A 15,112-nucleotide genomic window follows, 5' to 3' on the forward strand; every position below is an offset into this window, starting at 1 on the left:
TCGTGTGAGAGAGAGATGACTCTTTCCAAGGCAGCGATGGGCGCTAACTTGTGCTTACTTCAGCAAGGGGGAGAGGCACGTGATTCTCTTTATTTGGTATGCGCATTTCCTTTGGGGCTGAATTCGTTGATCACTATATTTCAGGGTCGCGTTCGCCGGGACCGAGTGGAAAGACTCGCAACCGCATCTGCAGGGGTACATAACCCACCTCCCTTCCCTTCCCCCTTCCCCTCCTCCCCCCTCCCTCCTGCACAGACAGGATGAAGCCAGCAACTATCATCCCCTCGTCAGGCGTAGAGCATCCCACTGACCTCACACGATGGAGACTCAAGATTGGGGATGGCTCACATGGCAGGCACACATGGGAGTATCTTCGTACAGACGAGGAATGCGCAAACTGGCCACAGAACGAGGTGGATAAGTACTGGCTAGGACTTCCAATGGTATGCTCTCTCTCTCCCCGTCCTGCATCCTGCTGAGTACTCGCAGGGCCTCCCGGAGTCACCCCCAGCGGAAACGCCTATCGATGCCGCCCGCAAAGGGTTCTCATTCTACAAGCACCTCCAGTCCCCGGACGGACACTGGGCAGGCGAGTACGGCGGGCCGATGTTCCTCATCCCTGGGCTGGTGATCGGCACGTACGTCACTGGCCAGGACTTCAAAGACGAGGAGAAGATAGAGCTTATCCGGTACCTTTTCAACACTGCGCATGCGGAGGACGGCGGCTGGGGCCTGCACGTCGAGCATCATTCGACCTGCTTTGGCACTGTGATGAACTACGTTGCCCTCCGCCTCCTGGGTGTGCCGCCCGAGCACCCAGTGTGCGTCAAGGCTAGGGGGACGATGCATTCTTTTGGCGGGGCGGCGGCTTTGCCCCAGTGGGGAAAATGGTGGCTTTGCCTGCTGAACTGCTACGATTGGGCAGGGTGTATCGCCATCCCTGCCGAGCTCTGGTGCGCGCTTTGACCTTGATGCATGATGCTGGCTGACTCGTGTGTGGGAAGGCTCTTCCCCCAGTTCCTGCCCATTCATCCCTGGAGATGGTGGATCCATACAAGGAACGTGTATATCCCCATGGGATTCCTGTTTGCTCGCAAATGGCAGGCTCCAGAAGATCCGCTCATCTTACAGCTGCGCGAGGTATGTTGTCCCGGCACCTTACCTCACATCAGAGTGGTTAACAACGGAGCAGGAAATCTATACCACCGACTACGATCACATCGACTGGCCCGCACAGCAGTTCAATGTCGCCCCCGTCGATCTGTATTTCCCGCATACGACCCTCCTCCACGCACTAGGCGCAGTGACCCATGCCTGGGAACATTGTTTCATCCCTTTCATCCGCAGGCGGGCAATGGAGTACACCTACCAGCTCGTAGTGCAAGAAGACGAGAACACGCAGTGTCAAGACCTCGGCCCGGTGAACAAGATGCTGAACCAGATCGTGCGGTTCGTTGTTGATGGGCCTGAGAGCTCGGCTTTCCGTCTTCATGTGGAGAAATGCAGGGACTTTATGTGGATGACCGGGGCTGGGATGCTCATGACTGGCACGAACGGTTCCCAGCTATGGGACATCGCCTTCATCTGCCAGGCGGTCGTCGAGACCGGCCTGGGCAAGGAGCCAGGGAACGAGAAGGCGACTGTGGGTGCGCTGAAGTGGTTGGACGGTGCGCAGATGCGCGAAAACCCCAAGCATATGCAGGAAGCGTTCAGGCACCAGACGAAGGGCGCGTGGCCTTTCTCGACCCCGGAACAGGGGTATACCGTCAGTGACTGTACGGGTGAGGGGCTCAAGGCTGTCATCTATCTGCAAAATCATCTCGAGTGCGTTCATCCATCGCTCGCTTACCTCGCTAACTCATGTTCGGCAGCTACACCCCCAAGCTCGTCTCTGAGCGCAGAATGTGCGATGCAATCGACGTGATCCTCTCCCTGCAAAACCCCGACGGCGGGTGCGCGTCATACGAGCCGATCCGTGGTCCTCGTTGGCTGGAATGGATCAACCCAGCCGAGGTCTTCGGAAACATCATGATCGAGTACAACTATCCCGAGTGCACGACGAGTGCTCTTACCGCCTTGAGCATATTTACGAATGAATATCCCCAGTATCGGGCTGAGGACATCAGGTGCGTTCCTTTGTCCGTATGTGCGGCTCGATCTCGGAGGATTGCCTCACTCCGATGATATCGGAGCGGCGAACCTTCGTTGCGCCCGGCCCTCCACTCGGTGCCGAGCCCGAGTGCGATCTGATGTGACTACAGAAAATTCAAGTCCAAGGCGATCCAATGGTTGCACACTTCTCAGCACAAAGACGGAACATGGTTCGGCTCATGGGGCATTTGTTTCACCTACGCGACGATGTTCGCGCTCGAGTCACTCTCTCTTGCCGGGGAGACATACGGGAACAGCCCGGCGGTGCGGAAGGCGTGCGATTTTCTAGTCAGCAAACAGATGCCCGACGGCGGCTGGGGAGAAAGCTACAAGGCGTGCGAAACTGGTGAATGGGTAGATCATGCCCAGTCCCAGGTGGTCAACACTTCCTGGGCCACGCTGGCGTTGGTTTACGCCCAATATCCGCACCGCCTACCCATTGAACGTGCTGTGAAGCTCGTAATATCTAGGCAACTGCCGGTCAGTTCATCTTCCATTAACAGTGCTGACTGAGAGACTTACGGCATCTTATCTTTCTCGGTTCCAGGATGGATCGTGGAAGCAGGAAGCTATCGAAGGCGTGTTCAACAAAAACTGCGCGATCGCGTACCCCAATTTCAAGTTCTCATTCACGATATGGATGTTAGGCAGAGCGGACAAGTACTTGCAAGCACTTTCATGAATATGATACTGTTTCCATTCCATCCTCGTCGCAATGCCCATTTTGGTTATCTAAACCATCAGATCAGATCACCATGACCTTTACAACAGATGCTACTTAGTCCGTAATCTACTACAAGAGTCCATCAAGTTCAGATACCACAAAAAATCATAGAGAAGCGAGAACGAAGGCTGAGGAATCAGTCCATAAGTTAGTCCGTGCATAATAGTACAGGTGTGAACATGACGTGGTGTAATTGTGCGATCGCACCCGTGCTGTAAAGTAGTCCGACCGAGAACACAAGCATATGATTAACCGTGCCCGCAATGAGGAGAGTGAAACGAAAGTCAAAGACCGGCTCGAGATCAAGCTTCTTGACGCCCAAACGTGATGTAGTTTTCCCAAGAAGTAACCTCGACCGAAGGAGTGGGGGTGAACGAGAAAGCAGACTGCTGCTGAGGGCTTATCTGTCCGTACGAGTCCAGGTACGGCTGCTGGACAGACAAGTCACTACGAGTTGTATATGGCTCCATGTTGTAAGTCTGCTGGTTGAAAGTGGACATGGCGGTCGGCTGGGATTGCATGTTGTTGAAGCTCTGCAAGTATTCGAGAAGAGACGGGTGCGCGTTCGTGAATGGCCGAGGGTTGGGCTGGGGCGGTTGAACGATGCTTGACCAGTCAAGGGCATCAATGTTGACCAGAGGGTTTCCGTTTAGCCTCAAAGGTCCATCACGGGAGCGAGGCGGAGATGTTCGATCAAGCCGTGTGCGGTAGCCCAGCAATGCACATTCGTCCGGAGACTCTTTCTTGATGGTAGGCCCCGGAGTGTTGAGCTCCTGCTCATCGTCGGACGACATGTCCTGAACGAGACCAGGGTCCGCCATGAAGCCAGCTTCAGCCATCGCGCGCACGGCCTTCGCGTGGAGACGCTGGAGGAGAGGCTGTGATACGCCCAGGTTAGCTCTGATGCGGAACGGAGGCTAAAACGACTTACCAGGCCCTGGGCAACACGACTCTGAGGCTCAGCCGCAGCAAAGAAATCGCATGCTGCTGTAAGATCACGGAAGGCAGAAGGGGCAAGCGCACAACGCGGTGACCGGATACAGATGGTGGCAAGGACAACAGCGGCAGAGAAGGCATGGAACCTGTGCAGCAAGAGCATGTCAGCATGGGAAATAATTCGATGTCCGAGGACATCGGACGCACCAGTAGACAGAAAGACGCTTCACTAGCGCAGGTTGCAGCAGCGCAAGGTCAAGCACAGCACGGATGATAGTGCAGCTAGAACGGTGGGTTGCGACAAAACTGGGTGAGAAGCGAGTCGCGGTAGGGTCCGACGGATTCTCGACAATCGCCCGCGTAAAGCAGCCACGATGAAGGTACAACAGCGCCTCATTCAGGAAACAGGTGATCACTTGTCTCTGAAGTAGGGTCGTAACATCTTCATCCACTGGGTGGTGTCCATCTTCAGGCTCGCGCAAATATTCAGGCACGAGGGTCTTCTGGAAATCACGAATGTCGCGGTCGAGAGCGAGAATCGTATCGTAGCTAGGGGGAGTAACACAAAAGACCTCGTCGATGATCCGCATGACTTTGTCACAGAGGAAATACTTGATTGTATGGACTGCAAGTGGCTGTGAGTCTCAACCCTGACAGCCGGAAATGCAAAATTAGTACGCACATCCAAATCCGACACTGCCATCCGGGTTCATCCGAGCGGTAGGATCGTTCGGTAGCGCACAATCGATGTGCGAACGATGCATCGAGTAGGGCCTACCAAAGCAAAGAGCTGTGTAGACTTCATGGGTGTGGATCTCCCAGAAGACCTTGCGGCGCATCTCGAGCTCCTCGGGCGGGAAGTCCCATCGAGCAGCATCACGATGCAGACCCATACTCTGAGCAAGCTTGATGAGGACACCGAGTTGTGCCCAGCCAGTTTCCGCGTCTGTCTTGCGTGGCGAGTTCGAGACGTAGTGCGTCATGAGCTGGACGGCCTGAATCGCGGGCAGGGTGGTATTGGAATATGCACCTCCGTCGCAACGCAGGCATTCCTGGGCAACTTCGTAGAACTGATCCGCTTGTGGGTTGTGAAGCGGACGAGACAGGTCGAAGAGTGCCCCCACAGCAAGAATCATGAAGAGCAAAGAAAGACGGTGTGCCGAAGGTGTAGTATTTCCGTAGAAAGTCGGCACAAAAATCTCGTTCTCGAACTGCTGCTGGTTCACCACGTCATATCTAGACATCTGGATTAAAAACTTTCTATCTGCGCATAACAGAAACGGCTTACAGCCACGCCGCGTGCTGGAAGAAGTTGTTGCAGAGCGCGCGAGCTTCGTCGACTGGTGGAAGGTATGCGCAAAGTTGTTGCTTGCTCTGAGTTGGGCCGGTGCCAGCAAAGAGGCTCAAACTCGTTGACACTGGGGAAGGTAGGGATGATGGAGAGAAAGGAGATCCAGCCTCCTCCGGTGCGAAGAACTCACTACCGGCGCCATTGCCGAAGTACTTGTAATGACCATCATCGCCCACGGCGAGGGTTCCAATATTATCGATGAGATCTTCTGGATGAGAGTGCATGCTGCCAGGACTCGAGCTGCCAGCCGTCCCGGAGGAGTTGCCTGCTGACGATGCATGAGGGGAGGTCTCCACGGGGCTCGTCCGATATGGATATAGACTAGCTTTGAGGAGGGGGTGACCTGGAACTGTCTTTTGAAGAGCCTCCTCTAGGGCGTCGATGCGATCATGCAGCTCCTCGGTGTTCGCAAGAATAAATCTGGCAAAATTATAAGTATCTAATTTAGCTTGCCGCACAATAAGAATATTCTTTCACCTGTTCCCCTTGCCAGGAACAAGGTGTCCATCTGGACAGATTTGTGCACATCCACGCTTCTTGCACTGTGCGGCGTGGTGAGCATTGGCTCCGTGGGAGCAAGGAACGCGCGACTCACCTGTCCACAAGGCCAAACCCGATCGCATTTGAGCTTCAATCTAAATCGCGATCCTTTACTATCTGCATCTGCATACATGGACAAATCACTTACCGACGACATTCTGCGCAAGATAAAGCAGGTCGTCTACGGGCTTTCTCAACGGCAGCGTGACCATTGGTAGTTAATGTTTTGATTGGTGAGCGCGGGAAGAGAGGATGAGTGGTCATTGCGATATGATGTCAGGTGTATCCCCAAGTCCACTGTATGTTGGGTGCTGAATGAATTCTTGGTTAGTGTGGACTGGCTGAGGTGGGAGAAGGTGGGATCTTGATTGAGGGGGTGGGTGTAGTCAGAAAGTGCGGGATCAGGTGAATGCAAGGGTGTGCCGGGCTATTATACCAAACCAGAGGGCAGGTGAAAAGTTGCTTCTCTGTGTTTGGGACCCCTGGGAAGGACAGGGCGGTTGGATCCGGTACAGTCCAGATGGAGATGGAGAGCGTTGAGAGGTAAGAAGAGTGAGAAGGGGTCCAAAAGGCGCTGAGGGGGAAGTCGGGGAGGTGAGAGAGGGAAGAAAGAGAAATGGGATTGCGTTATGGCGGGTTGATTGGCACGGCTCGAAGACGACCGGCCGCCCGAGAATAGGGCTGCCAAGGAAGAGACCGTGAAATATTATTTGGGAAAATCTCAGATGCGCGTAACGTACCGCTTTGTGGTTACCCTCCCGCCCACGAGCTGTAAACTCTGCCGCCCAAAGTCACCTCCGATTCGAACGGACTTTGGACATTAGGGCAACCTTAGGAAGGCAAAAACGGTCACACACTTGCACAGCGCTCGTGGGCGAGCGCGTGGGCACGGGGTCTGAGGGGCAGTGCACATTCTGGGGCAGTGTTGGATCTCTTGTGTCCACGCCTCTCTCTTTTCTGCTTCCGCTTTTTTTGCTCTCGTGCTCTTTATACCTCCGTTATCCCATGCGCCGAAGTGCGGGCCGACAGAACCCTTGCGGATCTGCGGTGCTTCCCCTGTCAAAATGTACTTCATCGGTGCCACTCTCTCCACAGCTAGAAACCATCACTCCAGACCGTATTCATTTTAAACATGACTGCGGTTTCACTTCCTAGAATTGTGAGGGTTCGAAGAAGAACACACCCTACAATGTCTATCCCACATGACACCTCCGCCCTTTCCCAGATGATCCGCTTTCGGACGAGCGCACGATTACGGCTTTGACCAACGATAACGCTTGTCAGCGCACGGGGGAGTGCCCAGCGCCCTAGATTCCGGTTACCAACTTCTTCGACCTGCAAATTTGGGTTCTCCTCAACAACCGTCAAGTTACCGACGCTTATTCACGCACATTTGCCGGGCACAGTCCTCCATGGTCTGGGCTGCGGGTTGCGGGGCGGAAGTGTTATCGGTTGGATTCACCCATTCTCGCGATGAAAGCTCCGCTCCCCCGCCACGGTACAGGGTGTCCGGTGTGGACACCTATGACCGAATGCTGTTGCTCTTTAAGACATACCTTCCGCGGTGCCTTCGCTGGCGTTTGGATGTTGGACATTCCCCAGGCACAATGCCAAACTTTCACAAGGGGAAGCCATCATGATGCGATCATTGTAGAACATAGCACTGGCTTCATTGTCTTATCCTAACTGCATTTGCACGTGGTCCTGTCTTGCCAGCACGCACTTCGTTCGCCTACTTCCCCGAAGTTCCTCCCTTAAGCTTCCTGCCGAGCAATGATCCAGTTCTTGTCTTTTACCATCGCTCGTTGTATCCAGAAAGGCGATCACGATATGTCAGCTCGGATGTCGCTCCCGAGCAGATGGCGAGTAGAAATTTTGTGGGACATGGCTGTCTTGCTCAGCAGGCTGTTCGCACGTTGTTCGACACGGAGGCAAGTCGCGTCCAGTGACAAACGCGACCTTGGGTGGTCTTGACGCACCGTTGGACGTGCAACAGCGCATACCCTTGCCATTATACTGTACCTCACCCTACCTGTCATAGATCACAATGGCCACAGGAGACTTTGCCGACCGCCCCTTGCACAAGCTGTGCTTGTTCGACGTCGATGGCACCCTTACCCCGGCTCGTCAAGGGGTATCACCCGGGATGCTCGAGGTCCTGAAGGAGGTTCGCAAAAAGGCGGTCATCGGCTTCGTCGGCGGCTCGGACCTCGCCAAGATCTCGGAGCAGCTTGTACCGGATGGCAAAGGGAAAGGTACGCCCGCGCAAGGCAAGATGAACGATGCACGCCTGACCAAATATCCAGTGGTCGAAAACTTCGACTATGGTTTCGCCGAGAACGGGCTCACCGCTTACAAGCTTGGGAAGGCACTCCCTTCGAACTCCTTCATCAAGCAGGTCGGCGAGGAACGGTACAAAAAGTTGGCCAACTTCATTTTGCGCTACCTTGCGGATGTGGATATTCCAGTCAAGCGGTGAGTAAGCGCCTGAATGTCGACATACCCGGTCATTCAACTTCTTAATCCAAGCGGCACATTCATCGAGTTTCGAAATGGGATGATCAATGTCAGTCCCATCGGGAGGAACGCTACGTGCGTACCCGATCTCACTGCGTCACGAGCTGTTTCATTCACTAACCCGCTCGATTGTATAACAGGGTGCAAGAGCGAAACGAGTTTGAAACCTACGATAAGGTACACGGCGTGCGCACCGCGATGGTGAAAGTATTGCAGGAGAACTTCGCCGACTACGGCCTTACGTACTCTATCGGCGGGCAAATATCCTTTGACGTCTTCCCGCGCGGGTGGGATAAGACCTATGCTCTAGGCCTCGTCGCCGACGAACACTTCGACGAGATTCACTTCTTCGGTGACAAGACATACAAGGTAGGCTCCCCCTGATCTCATCAAGCACATCTCTGCTAAATGATGACGATGTCACAGGGCGGGAACGATTATGAGATCTATTCAGATCCCCGCACGATCGGCCATTCGGTGACCAACCCCGCCGACACCATGAGAATCCTCAAGGAGCTCTTCTCTCTTTAACCAGCACTCTTCCGGAAGCCGGACCGGCGATCATCCGGTGTACAACCTGAATTAGAACGCACAAGCATTTCAAAGACTGTTTGGACAGTTTTGACTGTTGGCCCCTGACTGCTCATAGACCTCCAACACATGCGTAGTACTTGGAACGCCATAGGCACCCACACCTAGGCACCCGAATTCTACCGTGTATGTGTACAGATACTGACTGTGTTGTTTCCGACACCTGCCATCCGAGAGAATACTGGAAGCCGTGCTGCCGCCATCCGCCAAGGGTGACACCCTGACAGTTCAAGCATTCCAATGCAGGTCTAGACTGCGGGCGGAATGCCTACTTTGGAAGATGCCCAGCCATGAAAGGAAGCATGAATGAAAAGTGCTAATGCAAGTTGTCGAATCACCTGATTTTCTACAACTTGATACTTTGCAATATACCTAACTGTTCAACCAGAGACAATGTCGGCTGATGTTAAGCCCACCGGCAGTAATTTGAACAACAACCGTCACCTGAGTTGAAGACTCCACCACGATGACAAGAACTTGGATCTCAGCCTCATAGCTATTTGCTGCTTCTACTGTGTAGTACTGTACTCGGCACGACCTTCCAAGGTCTCATTTCTCCGTCATAGGCGCCAAGCACCAACTCCGGTATTTCCCATCGGTGCCAATGCTCAGATACTGCAAGTTTGCCTTGGGTGCCAGCCATTCGTCTTCTGGCCGGCTGATTGGGAAATTGGGAAACAACAAGTTATAACTTCACTTCATGTAACAGAGACCCGTACGTAGGACCCGAAATGTCGTAGCTGCCTGAAGAGAGAGGCATACAACGCGCGACGCGACTGAAATGACGCGTACGCGCATCGACGTCAACTGGGATGTGCAGTGAAAGTGATTATGCAAGTACAAGGGTTAGGTCATGTACACGCTGCGTACGATGGCATCGATTAATGTTACCGTGAGAATCGGAGTCGTGGCCGAAGTTGGGCACGATGTCGTGGCGCGAACAGGCTCCACGTATAGTCGCGTTCGAACCTAACGACGCGACGTTCCATAGCCCAACGCGGCGCGCATATATACCACTGACTGCTCACACCCCTCAGCATAACCCGACTTGCTTCTATCGCGTTACAATGCCTGGCACTGGTGCATTCTCCGACCGGCCCCAGCACAAGCTCTACCTGTTCGACGTGGATGATACGCTTGGGCCACCTCGTCGGCCCGTACCGACAGAGATGCTTGAGGTACTGAAGGCAGCTCGCAAACAGGCAGTCATTGGCTTTGTAGGGGGATCCGACTTTGCCAAGATCTCGGAGCAGCTTGTACCAGACGGCAAGGGCAACGGTACGTGCAGACCACAGAAAAGCCCGTAGAAGTGCCTGACGGAGAGTTGCACCAGTGCTGGACAATTTCGATTATGGTTTCGCTGAGAATGGACTGGTTGCGTACAAGCTCGGCAAACCGCTAGGCACCAATTCCTTCATCAAGCAGGTCGGCGAGGAGCCCTACAAAAAACTGGTCAACTTCATCTTGCGGTACCTGTCAGAAATTGATATTCCTATCAAACGGTGAGTAAGCCCCAACAGATCGCCGGGTTCAGCTTTCTAAAACCATTTTACAAGGGGTACGTTCGTGGAGTTTCGTAACGGCATGATCAACGTCAGTCCTATTGGAAGAAATGCGACGTGAGCGCTTAATGCGCGTATTGAGGCATCATCGCTAACCTGTGTGCAGCGTGCAGGAACGTATTGATTTTCAGGCTTACGACAAGGTGCACGGTGTCCGTGAGGCGATGGTGAATGTGTTGCGGGAGAAGTTCGCCGATTACGGGCTCACATTCTCTATTGGCGGGCAAATCTCCTTCGATGTATTCCCGAATGGATGGGACAAGAGATATGCTCTTCGTCATGTGGAGGACGAGCACTTTGACGAGATCCACTTTTTCGGAGACAAGACATACAAGGTGCGCATGCTTCACCTCGTGTCTGTTCTTGCGGTCGCTGAGCAATGCACATGCAGGGCGGCAATGACCATGAGATTTACGCCGACCCACGTACAATTGGCCACGCAGTGACTGGACCTGCGGATACCCTCAACCAGTTGAAAGAGATCTTTTCCCTCTAGGGAAACTTAGGACAGTGCCGCCAACACATCAAGTGCATTTTGGCATTGGTATGCAGAGGAAGCCGTGTTGATGGTGACGTGCATACCCACGGACAACGATAGCGATTGGCAGCGTGGACTAGCATGGACTCATTTTAAATAGTGAACGGAGTCGCGTGTAACATAGTGATGCATATCCTCGCAATGCCTACGTGTGATACTACAATGCAAAGACGCTGAACTCCCAAGAGGCAAACGTCTGCTCATGCCGCACCACCCTCACCCGCAATTGTGAGCAGGTCACTGTCACCCTGGTCGGAGATCGTCATCACACTGTATTATCATGAGCATTCGCAGAGAAGAGAGCAGTAGAACACGTTGCATACCCGACACGGAACAGCTTCCCGGCTGCAGTACCCAGTGCCACGTTCGAACCAGCAAAGTGGTGAACGGCAGTTTTTGAGAGCATGGCGTAGTACTCAATCTCAGACTTTCGTAACGGCGGGCAGTTACCGGCAATCAGGATGAGCTTGGCTACAAGAAGTGTCAGCGGGGCCTTCTCAGCTATTGCTCCAGCCCCAAGGAGAGCAGAGGGTATCAGAACTCACCCTTGCCACTGCGCATCTGCTTGAGAGCGGACTTGTACCCCAACGTGTACTTGCCCGACTTGACGACGAGGGCGAGACGGGAGGCGATGGACTCCGTCGATTTTGCGGACTTGGACTTCTTGGTGGGGGCCATGGGAGAGCTGATGAATGAATGAGCAACGGACTAGTGCATTTGACTGCACTTACGGTGTTCTTGCCGGCGGACGATGCTGGTAAAAGTCAGGGTGCACAAGATCGACGAAGGGATAGCAGTTTTGAAACTGTACAGTTTTGTAAACACAGCCACTGCTTTAGTGGTATTCACATGACTACCCGTCCACCCTGCGCATCCTATCTTTCCAACCAATATATTCAGACAAAATCGCTCTTTGTACTTTATTGATAATATGAGAACCCCTGTCATAGGAAAGATTTTTTTATGTACGCGTTGTTTCTCCTCTGGACGCCGAGGCGACCTGAAGTGGAGAAACTTGCCTTGCTCTTTGTTGCGCATTATTCTCTTGTTTCCAGTTGACAGATGTGCCAAAATCCTCAGACGAACTGTATACAGTTCCGCAGGTGCACGACTCATACTCAAGTCCGCTCACTTTAAAATTAATGTCGATGTTCTATGGTCCTTCAGAAGGAAACAAATCTCGTCAGTAGCTTCCTAGATAGCTGGCACAAGGTGCATCGCAGCCCTAATGTAACACCTTTGATTATGTAACCGACAACAAAATATCATCAACCAAGGTGTTGACGTTGCGAAGAATGATCGCGTTCTCTCGAACACGTGTTCGGCGCGAGTGGGCACAGCCGCTCATTTGCCTCATTCGCTTCCGGTATGCACGCGGCCATATCGCTCTCTAGGACCTTCCCCAACCGGCTCTCCATCTCGTCTCGTCCGTATACTTCATATCGTTCGCCTCTGTCACACTCATAGTTGCAACGACGATGGAATCACCAACAAGATCTGGTGGGCGCATGAAGCGAAAGCTATCCAATGATCAGGAAAGGGACGATGAAGCCAACCGTCCAACAGCCGGAATGAAGCGGCCTCGTGATGGTTCGCTGGAGAGGCCACCGTCTCTCCGCGACGCTCCCGGCGCTTTAGACGCGGACAGCGGCAGTTCAGCTGGATCTCCAGTCTCTTTGAGAGCAAAAGATAACGAACCTCATGCGAAAAGTCACGCGACTGAAGTAGGAAAAACTGGTGACGAAACCACCAGTGGCATCCCCCAGGAAGTGGCGGCGCCTCCTGTACATGAAGCAGAAGACCAGAATGCTGCGTCCGAGGCAACTGCTGAAGGCGCCAAGAATGAGAAGGAAGCTGTGGTAGTTAATGACACATCTATCAAACACGATGAACATACCCCAATGGACACGGCTCCAGTGGCATCTGGGCGCAATCCTGACGCTGCCACCAGCTCCGTTTCCAGCCCTTCTAAAACCGGAAAGCCGTCTGCCCCTACCGTTGAAGAGGAGAAATCAGCTACCAAGCCCTTTGTTGTGAGTGGTGAACGACCATGCGTATTTCAGCACGTTAACTGTGCTCTCAGAATGGCTTTGCCGCATGGAAGCAGGGAGGCCTTGGCAAGTTCACGCCTTACTCGTTCGGTGCCTCTCCCACAAGTCCTCCGTCTGCGTTCGGTGGTGCTGGTGTCACCGCCCTTGGAAGTACATCTACGCACGCCTTCGAGAGTGGATCATCAACGAGCGTCTTCACATCTCCCCCAATGTCTCCACCACCCTCCACCGATATCAATCCGCTAGCAGGAAAGATTTCTACGACGTCAAAGGTAAACCATCGTACGTTCACCGTCATGCATGACCCTTACTTTATTATGCAGAATGGCTTTGAGGGGTTTGCAGCCAGAAATCCTTTGAACTTCTTGGCAAAAAGTCCCATGGGCGAGAACATTGACACGCTGCCCAAGATCAATGCTTTCAAAGGCTTCGCACCACGCAGCTTTGGTGCAACATCAGGACTACCACCATCCGGTGGAAGTAATAGCATTTTCGGCCAACCAAATGCGTCACCTTTTTACGACAGCTCGGTGACGCCTCATGAGAACGTACTGCCGTCAGCGTTAAGCCCGCCTGCCGATCCGTTTAGCTACGTGCCGGAGAAGGAGGCGGACGTGTTCGGGCGCAAACGTGAGGGTACCCCTCAACCGGAACCCACACTCAAAGGCGATCGTACGTGTTCAGTGCCCTAGAGCTGCTTGATCGTCTTATAGTTCTAACCCTAGGCATTGTTGGCGAGGGGGAAGAAGACGAGGATACAATAGTCAAAGGGCGCGCTGCTCTATTCTATAAGGTCAAAGACAACCCATTCCAGAAGCGCGGCGCTGGCTGGGTGAAGCTGAATGTGAACCGTTATGATGGAAGGGCTCGTCTGAGTGAGTATTCTAGTACGCCCTCTGGATGTTCTAATCTGGAAATAGTCATGCGCCTTGATGGAACTTTGAGAGTTGCCATGAATGAAGGCTTGTATCGCGACCAGTCATTTATTCCAGACAATGGAGGTCAGATTATTAGATTTGGGGTCATTGATAGCGACGGGGAGCAAACACACTATGCGCTGAAGGTACTCTTTCAATAAACGAATTGAGGTCAGGCACTGACCGCTGGTTTAGCTCGGGAATACTGAAAGTGGTCAAAATTTCCTTGATCACATTCATAACGTGCTTCCTCGACAAGCTTCCAAGTTCTCTGCAACGGCCGCCGTTACCTCCAAAGACGCTCACGCAGACCTCCCAACGAAGAATGGCACCAAAGTGGCGACTGAAGCCGCCAACGTTTCCCAGCCCGATGCCGAGGCACCCGTAGAAGACAGCTCTAGCTCGGAAGCGGATGAAGGTGGCCAAGAAGAGGAGGACAAGGAGGACGAGGATGAAGAGGGGGAGCCTTCAACAGAACCTACCAAACCATCCGCAGACGACAGCGATGAGGACAGTGCAGGAGCAAGCGGTTCCGATGATGTTGCTGAAGAGAGCGACAAGGCTGATGCCGCTGAGGAAGACAAACCTGATGCTGGCGACGAGGATAACGACAGTTCCGAAGGCCGCGACAAGCCTGAGGCGGACGTGGCTGGATCGGAGGATGCTGTATTGCAGGACAAGGCAGCAACCTCGCATTCTCGTCGAGCGTCATCCCCGAAGAGGAAGCATGATGAAATCGAGGACCCAGATGAGCTTGTCGAGAAGGAAGCTGTCACGAAGGAGATGAAGCGCATGCGTGTGAATGAGCCGGACCGATCTGATGCTGCAGCCCAAGCAGTCAAGTTAGTGACGCCCACGGACGAGCTTACAGAGGAAAAGGAGGTAGAGGACGCCACGGCTCAGCAGGAGGAAGTCGCCGACAAGACGACGACTGACACTGCTAAGGACAAGGTCGAGGCTGGGGACAAGGCGTCCGCCTGACTTTGTTCGCACGTACCTGCATCATGATTCCACACGTCTTTAAGACGCATCTTCTCATGGCATGTTTATCTTGTAGCGCGTAGCACTGTACCCATAAATCTGATTGTCCGCACATTTCCAGTAATGCTCTGGTTTTAACCGAACCGTGTTCGAAGTCACTTCCAATACTACTGTCCGTTTCCCCATCGGTCCATGCTACAGCACGTTTCCTGAGATAACAATCTGGCTTCCTGTAGACGTCATAGGGCCAACA

At 53.4% G+C, this 15,112-nt stretch overlaps 5 protein-coding genes across 5 annotated transcripts; 4 read left to right on the plus strand and 1 right to left on the minus strand.

The window, feature by feature from the left end:
• Positions 1–204: 204 nt before the first annotated feature.
• On the plus strand, positions 205–2,946 carry DACRYDRAFT_21142 (lanosterol synthase). The gene is made up of 7 exons (XM_040772253.1): positions 205–443; positions 490–953; positions 1,005–1,140; positions 1,193–1,824; positions 1,872–2,126; positions 2,262–2,631; positions 2,699–2,946. Exons 1-7 carry the CDS (start codon positions 261–263, stop codon positions 2,831–2,833), a joined length of 2,175 nt encoding a protein of 724 aa, XP_040630505.1. The 5' UTR covers positions 205–260; the 3' UTR covers positions 2,834–2,946.
• Positions 2,947–3,038: 92 nt separating this feature from the next.
• DACRYDRAFT_21143 (uncharacterized protein) lies at positions 3,039–6,043 on the minus strand. The gene is made up of 8 exons (XM_040772254.1): positions 5,851–6,043; positions 5,758–5,797; positions 5,640–5,704; positions 5,100–5,582; positions 4,494–5,047; positions 4,019–4,436; positions 3,807–3,957; positions 3,039–3,753 (listed from the first exon to the last, which is right to left on the minus strand). The coding sequence occupies exons 1-8, from the start codon at positions 5,964–5,966 to the stop codon at positions 3,178–3,180; spliced, it is 2,403 nt and encodes an 800-aa protein (XP_040630506.1). The 5' UTR covers positions 5,967–6,043; the 3' UTR covers positions 3,039–3,177.
• A 1,419-nt stretch (positions 6,044–7,462) lies between these two features.
• On the plus strand, positions 7,463–8,945 carry DACRYDRAFT_21144 (phosphomannomutase). The gene is made up of 5 exons (XM_040772255.1): positions 7,463–7,957; positions 8,009–8,177; positions 8,232–8,294; positions 8,360–8,588; positions 8,646–8,945. The coding sequence occupies exons 1-5, from the start codon at positions 7,750–7,752 to the stop codon at positions 8,748–8,750; spliced, it is 774 nt and encodes a 257-aa protein (XP_040630507.1). The 5' UTR covers positions 7,463–7,749; the 3' UTR covers positions 8,751–8,945.
• Positions 8,946–9,857: 912 nt separating this feature from the next.
• Positions 9,858–11,595, plus strand: DACRYDRAFT_21145 (eukaryotic phosphomannomutase). The gene is made up of 7 exons (XM_040772256.1): positions 9,858–10,088; positions 10,144–10,312; positions 10,367–10,429; positions 10,479–10,707; positions 10,764–11,180; positions 11,234–11,381; positions 11,456–11,595. Exons 1-5 carry the CDS (start codon positions 9,878–9,880, stop codon positions 10,866–10,868), a joined length of 777 nt encoding a protein of 258 aa, XP_040630508.1. The 5' UTR covers positions 9,858–9,877; the 3' UTR covers positions 10,869–11,180; positions 11,234–11,381; positions 11,456–11,595.
• A 738-nt stretch (positions 11,596–12,333) lies between these two features.
• On the plus strand, positions 12,334–14,260 carry DACRYDRAFT_21147 (uncharacterized protein; the record flags this gene model as incomplete). Its single annotated transcript, XM_040772257.1, has 6 exons — positions 12,334–12,943; positions 12,994–13,233; positions 13,285–13,633; positions 13,687–13,836; positions 13,882–14,024; positions 14,074–14,260. Coding segments are annotated over exons 1-3 (806 nt in total), but the record flags the coding sequence as incomplete, so codon positions are not given.
• Between the last annotated feature and the right edge of the window lie 852 nt (positions 14,261–15,112).

The sequence above is a fragment of the Dacryopinax primogenitus genome (assembly GCF_000292625.1).
Source record: "Dacryopinax primogenitus strain DJM-731 SS1 chromosome Unknown DACRYscaffold_5, whole genome shotgun sequence".
Taxonomy (NCBI): Eukaryota; Fungi; Basidiomycota; class Dacrymycetes; order Dacrymycetales; family Dacrymycetaceae; genus Dacryopinax; species Dacryopinax primogenitus.